At 51.5% G+C, this 14080-nt stretch overlaps 8 protein-coding genes across 8 annotated transcripts; 3 read left to right on the top strand and 5 right to left on the bottom strand.

Annotated features, from left to right (window-relative positions):
* Positions 1-454: 454 nt before the first annotated feature.
* ASPBRDRAFT_132730 (Zn(II)2Cys6 transcription factor) lies at positions 455-2699 on the bottom strand (the record flags this gene model as incomplete). Its single annotated transcript, XM_067618468.1, has 5 exons — positions 455-716; positions 771-1543; positions 1602-2352; positions 2409-2527; positions 2598-2699. The coding sequence occupies 5 exons, from the start codon at positions 2697-2699 to the stop codon at positions 455-457; spliced, it is 2007 nt and encodes a 668-aa protein (XP_067475667.1).
* A 505-nt stretch (positions 2700-3204) lies between these two features.
* Positions 3205-4604, bottom strand: ASPBRDRAFT_46611 (NAD-dependent epimerase/dehydratase family protein). The gene has a single exon (XM_067625672.1). The coding sequence runs from the start codon at positions 4339-4341 to the stop codon at positions 3430-3432; it is 912 nt and encodes a 303-aa protein (XP_067475666.1). The 5' UTR covers positions 4342-4604; the 3' UTR covers positions 3205-3429.
* On the top strand, positions 4601-6070 carry ASPBRDRAFT_46610 (uncharacterized protein). Its single transcript, XM_067625671.1, has 2 exons — positions 4601-5348; positions 5480-6070. The coding sequence occupies exons 1-2, from the start codon at positions 4844-4846 to the stop codon at positions 5698-5700; spliced, it is 726 nt and encodes a 241-aa protein (XP_067475665.1). The 5' UTR covers positions 4601-4843; the 3' UTR covers positions 5701-6070.
* A 628-nt stretch (positions 6071-6698) lies between these two features.
* ASPBRDRAFT_133507 (SDR family oxidoreductase) lies at positions 6699-7557 on the bottom strand (the record flags this gene model as incomplete). Its single annotated transcript, XM_067618522.1, has 3 exons — positions 6699-6947; positions 7042-7267; positions 7337-7557. The coding sequence occupies 3 exons, from the start codon at positions 7555-7557 to the stop codon at positions 6699-6701; spliced, it is 696 nt and encodes a 231-aa protein (XP_067475664.1).
* Positions 7558-7784: 227 nt separating this feature from the next.
* Positions 7785-9477, bottom strand: ASPBRDRAFT_46608 (DUF500 and UBA/TS-N domain protein). The gene has a single exon (XM_067625670.1). It carries the CDS (start codon positions 9241-9243, stop codon positions 7936-7938), a length of 1308 nt encoding a protein of 435 aa, XP_067475663.1. The 5' UTR covers positions 9244-9477; the 3' UTR covers positions 7785-7935.
* Positions 9478-9897: 420 nt separating this feature from the next.
* On the top strand, positions 9898-10610 carry ASPBRDRAFT_46607 (uncharacterized protein). The gene has a single exon (XM_067625669.1). The coding sequence runs from the start codon at positions 10024-10026 to the stop codon at positions 10411-10413; it is 390 nt and encodes a 129-aa protein (XP_067475662.1). The 5' UTR covers positions 9898-10023; the 3' UTR covers positions 10414-10610.
* A 123-nt stretch (positions 10611-10733) lies between these two features.
* Positions 10734-12220, bottom strand: ASPBRDRAFT_132814 (uncharacterized protein; the record flags this gene model as incomplete). The annotated part of the gene is made up of 3 exons (XM_067618477.1): positions 10734-11386; positions 11448-11787; positions 11840-12220. 3 exons carry the CDS (start codon positions 12218-12220, stop codon positions 10734-10736), a joined length of 1374 nt encoding a protein of 457 aa, XP_067475661.1.
* A 212-nt stretch (positions 12221-12432) lies between these two features.
* Positions 12433-13833, top strand: ASPBRDRAFT_77531 (YoaK family protein). Its single transcript, XM_067629369.1, has one exon. It carries the CDS (start codon positions 12821-12823, stop codon positions 13643-13645), a length of 825 nt encoding a protein of 274 aa, XP_067475660.1. The 5' UTR covers positions 12433-12820; the 3' UTR covers positions 13646-13833.
* Positions 13834-14080: the final 247 nt, after the last annotated feature.

The following is a 14080-nucleotide window of genomic DNA, read 5'->3' as shown; positions in this document are numbered from 1 at the left end:
GTGGGTGCCTTTCGGCCAAGTGTCGGTGAAGCTGACAAAGCGGATGAGGCAGTGGCCAAAGGGCGGTAAGAACTATAGGTACCTAAGTGAGTCAGAGATTAGAATGGTGCCATCATAGTGACTGTCATTTTATGTCCTGTTGTCTGAAGCAAGTACAGGGCTACAGGAAGTCGAGTGTCCCAAAACGAGGAAGCGAGGTACCGAGGAAGCGACTCGATCATGAGCTAAGAAAGGGAATATCCAAAAGTAGATTGATGTATCTATTCAATTGTACATATAATATATAGCATAAACATTGCACAACCCCATATCCAAACATAACTTGACATGTAGTTGCATGCGCCACACTATATGGCAGAGAAACAAGGGTATCTTAGAGCAAGTACTCCAGTAAGCAATATCAACAAAAAGTTATAAATTGGGCAATCTCCCGAGCATGCAGGGAGAAGCAGAATCAGGGTTGAATTAACTGGCTTTGGCGACGAGCCTTTTCAATAGCGCAGTGCCCAAGTCGGATCAACTCGGCCACGAAATTCGTAACCGTCTGCATATGTGCAATCTCGACTTCCGACGTGCGTCGACGACGCACGTCTCTCACAAGATCCGGGACCACGGTCAGTAAATGCAGGTCTTCTTCAACATATGGATCAAGGGGGTTCGCTAAAATGCTGCAAAAGATCGTGAGAATGGCGGACATGGGATAGAAGATGATCATCCTGAGTACATATTAGCTGCATAGTCATAACAGTCTGTAATAGGTGGGAGCGTACCAAAACGCCTCGGGACGGACTGCACCGATGACTGAACGGAGAAAATGTAGCGAAGACCGACTAGCCTCCACGGCCAAGAGCATGCTTGAATTCACTCCCTCCATCATTCCGGGTTTGCAACTTCTCCATTGTTGACTCCAGGCGTCACATCGTCCGCTGGCGCGATGGATGGTGCACATCATATAATGATATTCCAGTCGAATGACGATAGGTTGCATGCGGAACACCGCAGCTGGGTACTGTTCTAAGGGGGCGCCAAGTGTTGGACGATGCCCCGGGGGTACATTGAGGCGCCATTGCTCGAGCTCGTCGTCCAGCTCGCGGATATTCTGTAGCAGTTCGGCGTCGGATTTGCGGAGCGCTTGGGTAGAGTAAAGTGTCCGGTAGGTTTTGGCCTTGAGCATCGCCAGTCGTAAGTCCCCAGGAAAGATGGGTATCGTCATGTCGTCGTAGCGGATAGGGCTGCTATCTGTGCTGGGGTATTGGATTTCGGTGTAATTTGGTGGAAGGGTGAGGTCGCAGTATTCGTCGTGGATGACGGGCGGTTGGCCGGATCGGAAACAGATTTCCTTGTCAAACCCATAGCAGAGCCAGAATAAGCGGCGAAGCATTCGTTGAGATCGCCATTTCCGGTCTTGGGGGTCTTGTGAGGACTCTCGGAACGCGTTTACCGTCTCGCCGGTCTCTCCGCCGAGCATGAACATGACCCGACATGCCATGGAATGGAATTGGTTGGCTAGTTGTAGTTCTCCGGTGAATGTCCGATATATAGCCTGATATCACGTTCGAATGAGATTGGGTGATTGGCCGTAGGCGGGGGGGTTGTCTCACCTGCATGACCATGGTCTGTAGTGTAGTTATACTGACATCGTGTAGAATATACGGTAGGAGGCTCTGTGCCTTGGCGGCATAGACAGTAGGGTCTACCTGGGGAAGACTTGGAGACGGATCAAGTTCGGCAATGAATGCGAGGAATGCAAAGATACATGCTCTAGCCCGGCTATATTCCACAGGGGGCGGTCCTTGACAGGGTCGATACGCGAGGTCCACGGTATCCCGGAAGAGGACCTCATCCACCACCGGGAAGACCATGCGTTCGCCCGAAGTGAAGAAGTGACTCACGTACTGTTCCACCAACGACCGGTCTGGAAGGTCCGGTGTGACAGAGTGGTTGTAACCATTCTGCGGGTGCGGAGTCATCAGGTGAGGGACCTGGTTGGGGTATTTGTGCGACCAGACGTCCTCGAATGTGCCCGGCTCCCCAGTACAGGATCGCACCCAGTCGTGACCAGACTGGGAGAAGCAAGGGATCCCACTATATGAGCGAATCTCGCCCACATAGTGTCCAGCAAAGTGGATCTTCCCGAATAACAAGCCACTACTGGCGGCCGGAGCTTCCGTCTGGATGAACGGCTCCGTCGATGATCTGGGTTCAGTCAAGCTCCGAGATTGTGCATTATCCAAATGTCCTATCTCCAATAGAGAGAGACAATTCCTTGGGTGCTGTGTAGTCGAGATCGACCGGGTGAGGAGCTCCTCCAGCTTCCGCACCCTGTCCTCCAGGTCTTCCTGGTGAGGTCGTCTCAGGGGCCTAAGTCGTTAGTGGAATGCCATATGGTATGACACAAATCATCTCACCTTGGATTGGCGGGTTGAGTGGTCTTCTTCCGTTTGGTCCCGCCAGCAGGCCTATCAAAGGTACAATCCAGGTTATGGTGGCGGCACCAATTACAGGGGACAGATGTATCACATTGGATCTGGCCCACGGGAAAGGTTAATCAACTATTGCAAACTGGACTGAAAGTGGACACCCGAAGCACAACCTACTTTTCTCCGATGGCACGAGTCACAGGCCCGAGCAGTACGCCGAAGGGGCACATACCGATCCCCCTCGGGGGTAGGGCTGGCCTCCGGCACGCGCGCCTGCATGTTACGCCGTTGATCCCCAGGGACAGAATTGCAGGTGGGGCCAATCAAAATAATGACAGCCGGTGGTATGGACCGCTAAGCAAGAGCTAAACCGAGCAATGGTATGTCAATGGGGCTGCGCGCATATCGGCACAGCAGGAACATGACAATCCCTTGAGGTTCGACGCGCCACCGAGACATCCGGCGCAGACCTTGCCGCTTAGTCATCGATCCGTCGGGATGCCTCCGGTAACCCAATTGGGTAATCCCATGAATGAATCCTATATCTGATATATAGGAATTATCGGATAATGGAGTGAGCTATATCTCTGTTTATACCTCATCACAAGTATGTGCTTCCTCGAATATGCTGACATCAGTGACCTGCTGTCATCATCCCAATTCGGCAATATCGGCTTTAACCGCCGAAAGAGGGCCCTGAGCCGCGACTAATTTAGTCATTACCGCATTGGGTTACCATCAACCAAGGACCCTCGGAGTTGTCTCACTCAAACATGGCGTGCTGTGACTGATGGTCTTAAATCCGAGCTGTGGGTGGGGTCTCATTTGCTCTCGGCTAGAGGTATAATTATGCAGAAATATGCAATGATTGTGTCCGCGCGGACTATGCGCTCAATCAATACTATGTTGGAAGGTCTTGATCGGATAGCATACCAGACCAGCTCCAATGACTATATACAACTGGGTTGATGACCCGACTACCATTCAATACCGACTTACACTCTCCACCTCAGCTTTGGTTATAATCATCCTGCCACCGGTGTTTCTGCTCAAAGCCCAACATCTCCTTCATCTTCCGATTCGTTACCGGAGCCTCCTTCTCCCCCATTTCCCTCGTAACCGGAATATCGGGACACATCTTCTGCAAGAAATCGGCCGTCGAGCTCGCAAAATTCGTAATCTCATCATTCACCGCATTGAAGACCTGAAACCCCAAGCCATCCGTAACCAGGCCCCTCTCAAACATCAGCCCAATATCTCTGGCATCCGTATACGCCCATCCATGCGCCTTATACCTCTCCGGCGCATCCACATACTCCGCAAACCGGCTCTGCATTTCCTCCGGCGCAACAATCGCTCCTAGCCGCATGACGTAGATATCAGTTCCGAAGCGTCGGGCAAAACTCCGCGCGGTACGTTCCCCAACCACTTTCGACAGACCGTACACATCCATCGGGTTCGTGTCTACCTCCTCGTCTACCGGGAAAGAAGGGTAATCGACATCGCCTTCTGCAAAGGCCACGCCATATGCACAGAGGGAACTGGCCGTGATGATCTTCGGTATCCCCATCCGACATGCGGCTTCCAGCACGTTATAGGTGGAGAGGACATTGCCTCGGAAGGTCTCGTTATCAGGAACGATCATGTTGCGGGCGTACCCCGCTAGATGGATCACGGCATCGGGAACCTGGCGTAGCGGTTCGCGGAAAGGTTCGGTGAGATGGAAATGGGAGTGCAGGGCGCCATGGACTTGGCCGTTGTCGGTGAGGTCGACTTTGAGGGTGTGGACTTTGTTGCTGAGGGGAGCGGGAAGCGGGTTCAGGTCTAAATTGAGGATGTCGTAGTTCTGGGCCAGGAGGTGGGAAATGATGAATTGGCCGGCTTTGCCGGAGCCGCCGGTGATGATGATGCGTTTGGACATGAAGGTGAGTGTGAGGGATGACTTCTATGGTGTTGAAGGATGGTCTGGGACATGTTGTGAGCAGGAACTGCTGCCTTGGTCCAAGTGGTTTGTTGATGGTGCGGGGTGTCGGGGAATGTCCGGGGCAAGTCTTTAGTTGATTTCACTGGAATTCTGGGTGCGGTGGGACCATTATACTGTCGATCGGCGGGTTTTACTACATTGTAGTAATACTATTATATAGATACCAACCAGGTATTTCAACCATTAGCATGAGATCCGATCGCCATGCAGGTTATGTTCAAAGATACTCCGGCGCCAATTAAAGAGTTCGGCGACCGAAACTTGCAGCTAAATTCTCACATGACCGTACCCCTCGCTGTTCTCACCGTCTCATCAATCATAACAGCTCATCTGGACCCCAAATCTAACATCACATACCCTGTCCTTTCTCTACTCACCCTGGCAGACGGACTATATCCTAAACCTTCGATCTCATAGTCCTCATCCTCCAACACTCACAATGTTCCCTCCCGAACCCCGCCCCCGCATCGCCTGCTTCCACGGCGGGGGCTCCAAAGCCGAAATCTACCGCATCCAATGCTCACGCCTCGCCAGCCTGCTCGATAACGACTTTGAGTTCGTCTTCTTCGATGGTCCTTTCACCCGCGACGCTGGTCCCGGCGTCCTCCCCGCCTTTCGCGGCTACGAGCCATACAAATCATGGGTTACGAATGACAGCGAGGGCAAGGAACTCGTCGATGGCAGTGGGTATGATGATGTTGGCCGGGACGGAATCGAGAGGGTCGTGAAGTTGATGGTACAGAATGATCGGGAGCATGAGGATCCCGTCGGTCCGTGGGTGGGTGCCATGGGGTTCAGTCAGGGAACCCGAGTGGTGGGGGGATTGTTGCTGGACCAGCAGCGCAGAGCTGCCTCGGGCTGGGACGCGAATGAGGGGATTCAGCTGAAGTTCGGAGTTTGCTGCATGGGGGCCGGGACACCGCTGGAATCGGAGGTTGCGAAGCGTATGTTGCTTTTTATCCTGTCTATTTCTTGATTGCGGAGTTATTGTCGCCCGGGGGTTGCCTCCTCCATGCCCTCCTGCTTGGTTCCCTTTACATTGCTGCTTCTTCTGGAAGATACTGACGTCTTGCAGACTTCAACTTTGAAGATAACATAGTCAACTTGCCTACACTGCACGTTCACGGACTCAAAGACTGGGTACTCCCGCTCAGCCGACTTCAGTATGCGAAATACTATGACTCGAAGACCAAGAAATTGTACGAGGTCGATTATCATCACGCCATGCCCTGGAACACGCACGAGGTAGAGAAATTGGCAGATTTAATACGGCAGATCTATAAGGAGAATGCTTGAGTGGTAGCTCGGATGAGCTCTTTCGGATAGAGCAATGGAGATAGATGAAGGTCGGATGAGCTGTTCAACACGGAAGTATGAATAATGCCAACGGGATAGGATGGGACTCAGAAATATACAGATAGACATTGGTTAGTAGTATTCACATTTACTTTGCAAGGTTATGAGATGCCAATGGCAGACAATATTGGCAAATTAGAATGGCACAGGAACTCTTTTCCGGTTGTTCCTAGATTTGTTGGGTGGTACTCCGTAGTCTCCATCACAGTGCAAACCGCCATCATGGTGCCTGCCAAGTGCCAACACCACATGGTCCACATGAGGTGAAAACAATGAAAACATGGGTGAAAACACTGAAAACATTGAAAACAGAGATAGGGCCACGACCCTAGTCTCAACACAAGGCGTACCTATTTAAACGCGACCGTAAAATAGAATGCAGCTCTTGCAACTCTCATCGCTAGACTTCTGGCATGATTTTATACTCTTCCATGAGAAACCATCATGATCTCAGCCAAACGCAAACACACCAGTTTCATATAAGAAGAAGTACTTTTCTTAGCGAAACTTTCTTCCTTTAGGAAGGCTTGCTTCCCTGTTTTCAATAGAACCAGGGAAGCCACCCGACTGGTCGGTATGTTATTATTCGCCTCCCACTCCTCTGATCAGCACCATTCCACAGTCTATGATGTCGACATCCCTTTCTTAAATATTGTTCACTTTTTTCTCTATGGTGAAAAATCATTGTACCTATTCAAGACGGGTCTCTGACAGGCTATATTCCACTATCTTTTCACACACATGTCATGTTATCAGCAGTAGCTAACATGAAGCTTGCTAGGAACCAGGAACCATCCCGTCCCGTCCCAGTCTACCAGTATAGATAGAGTCAATATCATGCGATCGGAAATTCTCATTACCCAAATAACAATAAAACCAACATATCGAGATTATCCCAGAATACCCAAACAATAGATCCCACAAGCACAGTAGCAGAATTACTGCTTCCACCGAAGCATCCTCTCATTCTCCAACACCATCTCCCCATCTTCATCTTCATTTCCATTCACAGCGACATCCACCAACACCTTCGCCAAATCATCCACCCAGATCGACGGTCCCATTCCAAACACCAACGTCCTCAGACTCATTCCCCTGGCCAGTACCATCCCCGGTCGGGCAATATACACCTCTACATTGGTGTGATTGGTCTTTTCGTAGGCGGTTAATTCGTTCTCCACTTGTCCCTGTCGTCCCAGTTAGTACCATTCATCATTCAGCCATGTAGACATGCGGTTCCAATCATAAATAGTAATAAGAAGAGTGAGAGAGAATAAGTACCCTGATCTTCCTCATCTCCCCCGCCATCCACAACGACCGACTCTGATCCCTCTCCGACATGCCTCCGCTCAGATACACGAAGCGGAACTTCTTCTTCCCCTCTCCTCCTTCGACCGAGGAACTGGAAGATAGATATGTCCCGAACGCCTCCATCGCAGCCATCGTATACTCAATATTAACCTTTCGGGCTGTTTCGGTATCTTTCGTTCGGTTGACTCCGATCGCCCTGTCGCGGTATCATTCTTCATTTAGCTCCGCTATATCTATGCATGATGGGTAAATGGGAGGAATATACCAAATACACGCCTCCGTCCCCCTCAACTCATTTAATAAACTCTCAGGATACGTAAGGAAATCATCTACGAGTTTGACTGTGAGATTGGGGATATTGGTGACGGTCGCAGGGAGAGGACGCCGGGAGAGCGCAACGATGGATGTAATGTGTGGGTTGTGGAGACATTGGGTGAGGATTTCGTGGCCGATGAAGCCGGTGGTGCCGGTGAGTATTATTTTCATTGTATTTCTTGTTCTGTACGGAGTAGTATCAAGTGTAATGGTGGGGATACTGGTTTATTAGGAAGGGCGTGGTTTGCTGTAGATATAACTACTTAGGGAGTGGTGGAGGGGATCGGAGATATCGGGGTTAGTAGGTAGGCACTGCCACTTGGTTAGAGGTATTATATGACAGTGAGGATTCACGTGAAGCTTATTGGATGGAGGTAACAAAGGAACATATAATGGAGATGAAATGTACGAGTAGAATTCGTGATTAGGACGTTGTTATCATCGTGATTCGTTATCATGAGTGTTCTAACAATAAAGCTATCTGATCAGGTTGACTCTGGAAGTACTAGCACAATAAGGATATATCGCGGGCGCAACCTCGATTAAAAGCTACTGATGGCCCTGGTGATACTGGGAACCAGGTTGGTATGGCGCGCCCGGTTGTTGATATTGAGGACCCGACTGATACGGGGCACCATGTTGATATTGCTGGTCTCCCTGAAACTGGGGTGGTGGCTGATATTGAGGCCCAGACTGGTACTGAGGCTCCGATTGATACTGTGGATTGTGTTGATACGGAGCCCCTGGCTGAGGCTGAGGTCCTTGCTGGTACTGAGGCCCCGGCTGGTATTGGGGCCCAAGTTGAGATTGGGAACCTGGACCAGCTTGGGGGCCGGGCGGATATTGAGGTCCCGGCTGGTATGGTGCCCCTGGGGCTCCAGTGTGAGCCATATGAGTATTTTGAAGATCCTCCGGCGCATAATCACTAGGACTCGGTCCCGTGGGCGCTTGCACTCCAGCAGGAGCCTGGTCAAAGTTGGCATCGCCCTGCGCAGAACGAATCGTATGCGTCAACATGCGCACGGACGGGTTATCCGTGCGCGCAGGGCTAGCCAGGATTTCCTTGACAGGCATCTTCCGACCGTAGAATCTCTCGTTCTCATCATTGCGCTCAATCACAATCGTGCCATCGATCTGCACGCCCGCATAGAAGCCCCTACTCTTGACGTAGCACCAAATCGGTGCCCGGCGCTTATGAACCTCCGACTCCAACACCCCGCCCATCCCGATCGGGCCCGCAGCAACCGTGATCTCGCTGCCCAGCGTCACTCTAACCTTGGTGAATGCTTCCAGCGCCTCGTAGGTATTGATCACCATCACGCAGTCGTAGATATCTGCACCCACCAGGAATCCCAATCCAGCCGTATGCAACAAGATCCCGGATGGGGCACTCCACTCCCCGGTCTCCGGCACCCGGGCGATCAAGATACCACTTCCACCAGCTCCACTGAACCATAAGCCCGTTCGCATCGCTGTGAACACCACGATTCCCTTTGCTTGCCGAATCACCTCCGAGGGGATCTTCTTCAGCACCTTTTGCTTTCCGCGGGGCTTATCAATCTTCTCTTTCGATGACGATGCATTGTTGCTGTTGACAGGAGGCGCCGTCTCCGCGGCGGGCTCATCCACGTATACGCCATCTTTGCAGAAACTGCGGAGAATCCGGGCGACTTTCTCGCATTCTTTGTCGAGGGTCATGGGCCAAAAGGCTTCGGAGCCCAGCTTGTTGCTGAGGCGGTTAACGGGGGCGCCGAGTTTATCGAGGGCGCCCCAGGCTTTGTCGAAGCCCATTTTGCCGTAGGTTTTGGTCTTGTCCCACATTTTGCGGTTGTTGGTGCTGCTGGGTGGTTGTGACATTGTAGGGTGGTCAAATAGTATGTGGCGATAGGAGGGTATATTTGGAAGTTGGTGGTTTATCGGAGGTAGACAGGTATATGTATGTGTGATACTTGACAGGCAGGAAGATGAAGCGATAATAAATATGGAAAATTCAGATGACTGACGTAGGCGACACAAATGTGAGCGATGAAGGCATCAACAATAATGAATGGCCCCCGGGAATCTGCGACCCGCGGGGCCCGCTTGATTGACTGGCTAAGCCTTCGGGATGTCGTAATCGTATCGGCGGGTCTTGGCTGGTAGTAAGTTGGAGTTGTTCCGAGAATGGAACAAGAAGTTCTCGAATGCTTATCGAGTGTTATCATTATTGATGCTGTCTTTGTGGCATGGCTATCCTTTTGAGTCGAAAAGCTTCCAAGTTGGCAAAATCCCTCTATGTGGTAACTCCTGCTTGTGATTTCCATACGCTCATGATCAGTTGTATTGTTTCATACAATTCAAGTGGATCTTTGCCTAATCCCGCCCCATTATAATTTATCCACGGATCGATACAGATCCTGAGAGGTGGCAGTGCTCAAGATAGCACAGATCGAGGCAGTTATCAGGCACCAGCGGATATATTGTCCCTACTTGACGACTATACCCTGTCATTATTTCCCCCCACCTTCATACAAACACTTGCACTGCCTGCTACACATTATCTTGGCACAAGATTGTATTAGCTCTTTCTTTCTCCTTCCGAGCAGCACAAGAAAATCCTGCAAAGCTCACTAGTAACACACGATGCAATAAACCAACATGAAATCATCCCTACCTGAACAGCTCTTCCTCGACATTCCCATCGCAGACATCATCAACAAAACAGCGCGAATCCGACTGGTCGAGCCATGGGCAACTCGCTACTGCACAGCGATCACTGAAAAGCGCTACGGCGATGCAATCTACGCGCGATACCATATAGATGGACGCGCCAAAGACGGTATCTACACAGACCTGCGCGATAATGGGGATGGTCGATTTGAAGTACACGAAACTAGTGTTTTTGATATGATCATGGAAGACGCCAGAGAAGTTGCGCAGGGTTCTCCTGAGCTATATATCGAGGCACTTCGATTTTATCGCGAATCGAGTTTAGATGATGGTCGACGGGATATTATTGAGGGACTATTTAAGATAGGATCGTGTTGAGTAGCTACTGGGTGGGCTCTTGGGAAATAATCAGAGGTGAATTGGAAATCTCCCATCTACAGTTGTAGTTTTTGATTCACATATGATGGTCGTGTCAAGGTCCTTTACTGATCCCGGCTGGCTTGATAGTTAAGTTCCTTTATGAAGTTTCCATTTTTGTCTTTTAGGGAACTTGAATCTGTTGCCTAAATCGAATGATCCTTTTACATTCATCCTAAGTAAATACTACCTCAATATAATTAAGCTATGGTGGTTGTTTTCAGCAGCCTAGAGCTACTGTTTGCCCGGCAATGCGCAACACAATATACATCTAAACCTCATTACTCACTCGGGCTCCGAATCGGATCCTTCTCCCCACTCTCCACACTCTTAAGAAACTCCCTGGCAGCATCCGGATCATCCTTGAACACATGCTCCGCCACCATCCGCTGCGGCGTCTCTCCCATCCACTGGAACAACGAAAAGTCACGGAACCGGTCCGCCCGGAAGATCTCCAACACCTCGACCTCTTCATCATCACTCAGGTTCTCTATGAAATGACCCATATTGCGAGGGACAATGCCCACATCTCCCGCTACATAGTCAAAAGTACGAGCGTTACCCTCAGCAGCAAAGACGGTCACTCGGGCCCGACCGCGCTTGAAGTAGGACCACTCATCCGCATTGGGATGCCAGTGCATCTCCCGGATGGCACCGGGGTGGATAGTCAAGTGGGCAGCCGCGACGGTCTTGGAGATGGGAAAATTGGACGAGTCCGTGATGCGCACCTCGCCGCCAGAGGTATGCTCGGGCTCTTGAGCGAGCATCTTATGCGTGAAGCGCTGCTTGGATGCCTTGAAGTTGTGGGGGAGCTCCTTGTGGATAGAGCCTGGGACGGAGCCCTGGAAGATGTACTTTTCGGACGCGGGGATGTTCTTGAATGTCTGTGGGCGCATGCGGAAGTTTCCGGCGAGGACGGACTTGGGTGTATGTGCTGTTCATAACATTGTTAGTCTTACACTTGATAGAGGGTGCAGCAGCAAGCAGTGGCATACCCATCCAGTCGGTCAACAGGAACGTAGACTCCTCGGAAAAGTTTCCATCGTCGAAGATCAGTAAGAATTCGGTGCCGTTCGGACTGAGGCCCTGGAGGGAATGGGGATGCCCCGAAGGAAAGTACCAGAGGTCACCCTCTTCCAGGTCGTCGATGAAGCTGCCTCCCTCCAGGTCAAGGCCAGTGACTCGTACACGCCCGGACAGCACATACGCCCACTCGGCTTCCCGATGCCAGTGCAGCTCACGGATGACACCTTCATCGAGTCGCATGTTCACTCCAGCAAGCTCTTTGCTCGTTGGCAGCTCGCGTACGGTAGTCTGGCGTGTCCAGCCACCCTCCTGCAGTGCATTAGCTTATCACTTGTTGTACTGAGACGCTTGAAGTACTTACCTCGATGCGAATGTGTGAGTCGGCAAAGCTCCACCGCATATTGGGCATGTTGCCATGGTCTGTACTGGGAGGCCGGATCATGTCGGGGTTCTGGCGCTCACGGTCCTTGTTGCGGGGTCCCATGATGGTGGCACCGTCTCCCATGCGCCAGGGCAAGGGCTCATGGCCTTCCCCGATCGCATCCACCTTGTGGTCATATGGATCGCGATGATCTGGGGTGAATGGCTTGTCCTGGAAGAAAACAGAAGGGGATGAGGCGGGAATCTGCAATAATTGCTGGTATGCTTCGTTGGGGACCGGGCCTCCATGACTGGAGTGGAGGAGGGCGGCCACGGTCGCGAAACTCAGCAACAGCTGACGTGGTGACAGGGGTAGCTGCATCTTGCAATCTACTAGTAAAGCTTAGTCTCCAAGTCTCTGTCTCTCCCTGAACTGGGAACGAACATTCTTATATTCCCTGGCTGGTGCGGCGGGTCGGGGGCGGGTACGAGCAACCCTGATATCGAAGGAATTGCCTCATATCCGACTCTTCCGATCCGCCAGTGACGTGGATTCAGAAAGCAAGAAACAGACGCAAGAGTGGAACTCGTCTGGGGTCAAAAAGCCCGAACAAAGCTTGGTAGCAATGCTTGTTTGGAGCAACAGGGGGGGTCCATTGGCCCAGTCGTTCAGCCCTACAGGGCCGGGCACTCCACGTCATTGGATACCGCCGACGTCACGCGCGATGGATCACAAACTCGCTCCTTCTTTCTCCACTCATCTCCAACTTTTCCCCTCCCCTTTGTCTCCCACTGCCGTTATAACCGTGGCCAACTATTAAGTACCTGGTCGCTGTCGCTGCTCATTGCTATCTGAGACACTCCTTTTGCAAGATATTGCTGCCTAGTTTGCGCGGTCGGGCACTTCCAGGCCCCTAACCGATTCATCCTTTCCCCCCTCGTGTTTTCCACACAGACCATCCACTATCCCATACCCGCGACCATGGCGCACGAAACCGCGCACTACCAGGCATTTCCCGCCCATGAGAACGATCCCCTTCTGGGGCATCGAGGACATGGCTTTAAACCTTCCCCCCTGAGCCGACTACGTCGCCATCTCCGCACTGAAGTCGACCCCCACCGCGCAGACCTTCTCCTCATTTTCTGCTACGTCATCACGGGTCTCCTGGACAGCTCTGCCGTGTTCATCTGGGGCTCCTTTGTGAGCATGCAGACCGGCAACACGGTATACTTTGGCCTCGGCCTGGCCGGGGTGGACGACACTCAACGCTGGCTTAAATCCCTCATCTCGATCGGCAGTTTCTGCATCGGCTCCTTTTTCTTCGCCGTGTTACACCGCCTATTTCACACGCCGCGGCAACGGTCCGCGCTGGCTCTGTCCTTTACACTGCAGATGATCTGTGTCGCCGTCGCTGCGAGTATTGTCACCGTGCAGCAGACGGGCAAGAGTGATCCCCTGACATGGAAGATTGGCGTGCCATTGGCGTTGGTCGCGTTCCAAAGTAGTGGCCAGGCTGTTTCGAGTCGCGTGTTGAAGTTTAGTAGTTTGACGAGTGTTGTGCTTACTAGTATTTATTGTGATTTGTTTTCGTCGCCGGGCCTTGCCTCGGTCAGTGTGCTCAAGACTCCTGATCAATGGAGGCGAGTGGGAGCTGTGGGGGGAATGGTGATTGGCATCGTGGTGGGAGGGTTGTGGGCGAAGAGTGAGGTTGGATTATCGGGCGCGCTTTGGACAGCCGTGGTGTTTAAGGGGGTAATTGCTGCGGCATGGATGTTGTGGAAGAGCAAGGAGGTTGATGATGAGTAGATGCTTGGGTGTACATATTACTAGTTTGGCGCTAGCAGTCGCGTGGGGTACGCACAGTATACAGCAGGCACTTTTCTATACATAGTGCATTCGTACGTATAATAGTGGAATTATGGACCGGGAGCGAAGCAGAGAGTATTGACGCACATATGATGTGATCAATACCACTGCATATTATACCTCCGTTGATCTGTAGTTAGTGTCGCCTGGATGACACAGCGGTCTCTCAATGACACCCACCCAGAGCACCTAGCAGGCGCTACTAGCCACCACAGGACTTCTCATATGAAGAGAAACAGGAGAATAAATCATCATTGTATTATCCGAATGATCCGATTACTGCCTAGAGCTCCAATAACAGCCACGTCCATCCCCTCATTGGAAATAAAGTTATCCCCTCATTCCCCGCACGAAGCCATCCAGTCATCCTCATCT

Source organism: Aspergillus brasiliensis (assembly GCF_001889945.1).
Source record: "Aspergillus brasiliensis CBS 101740 unplaced genomic scaffold ASPBRscaffold_12, whole genome shotgun sequence".
Taxonomy (NCBI): domain Eukaryota; kingdom Fungi; phylum Ascomycota; class Eurotiomycetes; order Eurotiales; family Aspergillaceae; genus Aspergillus; species Aspergillus brasiliensis.
This window is presented reverse-complemented; position numbering and strand designations above follow the sequence as displayed.

What these genes read in the sequence shown, in the direction of transcription:
- ASPBRDRAFT_46611 (XM_067625672.1), bottom strand. Translation starts at nt 4,341, where the DNA reads ATGTCCAAACGCATCATCATCACCGGCGGCTCCGGCAAAGCCGGCCAA.
- ASPBRDRAFT_46610 (XM_067625671.1), top strand. Translation starts at nt 4,844, where the DNA reads ATGTTCCCTCCCGAACCCCGCCCCCGCATCGCCTGCTTCCACGGCGGG. An exon ending in GGAATCGGAGGTTGCGAAGC is followed by an intron (nt 5,349 to 5,479) that starts GTATGTTGCTTT and finishes GACGTCTTGCAG; the next exon opens with ACTTCAACTTTGAAGATAAC.
- ASPBRDRAFT_46608 (XM_067625670.1), bottom strand. Translation starts at nt 9,243, where the DNA reads ATGTCACAACCACCCAGCAGCACCAACAACCGCAAAATGTGGGACAAG.
- ASPBRDRAFT_46607 (XM_067625669.1), top strand. Translation starts at nt 10,024, where the DNA reads ATGAAATCATCCCTACCTGAACAGCTCTTCCTCGACATTCCCATCGCA.
- ASPBRDRAFT_77531 (XM_067629369.1), top strand. Translation starts at nt 12,821, where the DNA reads ATGGCGCACGAAACCGCGCACTACCAGGCATTTCCCGCCCATGAGAAC.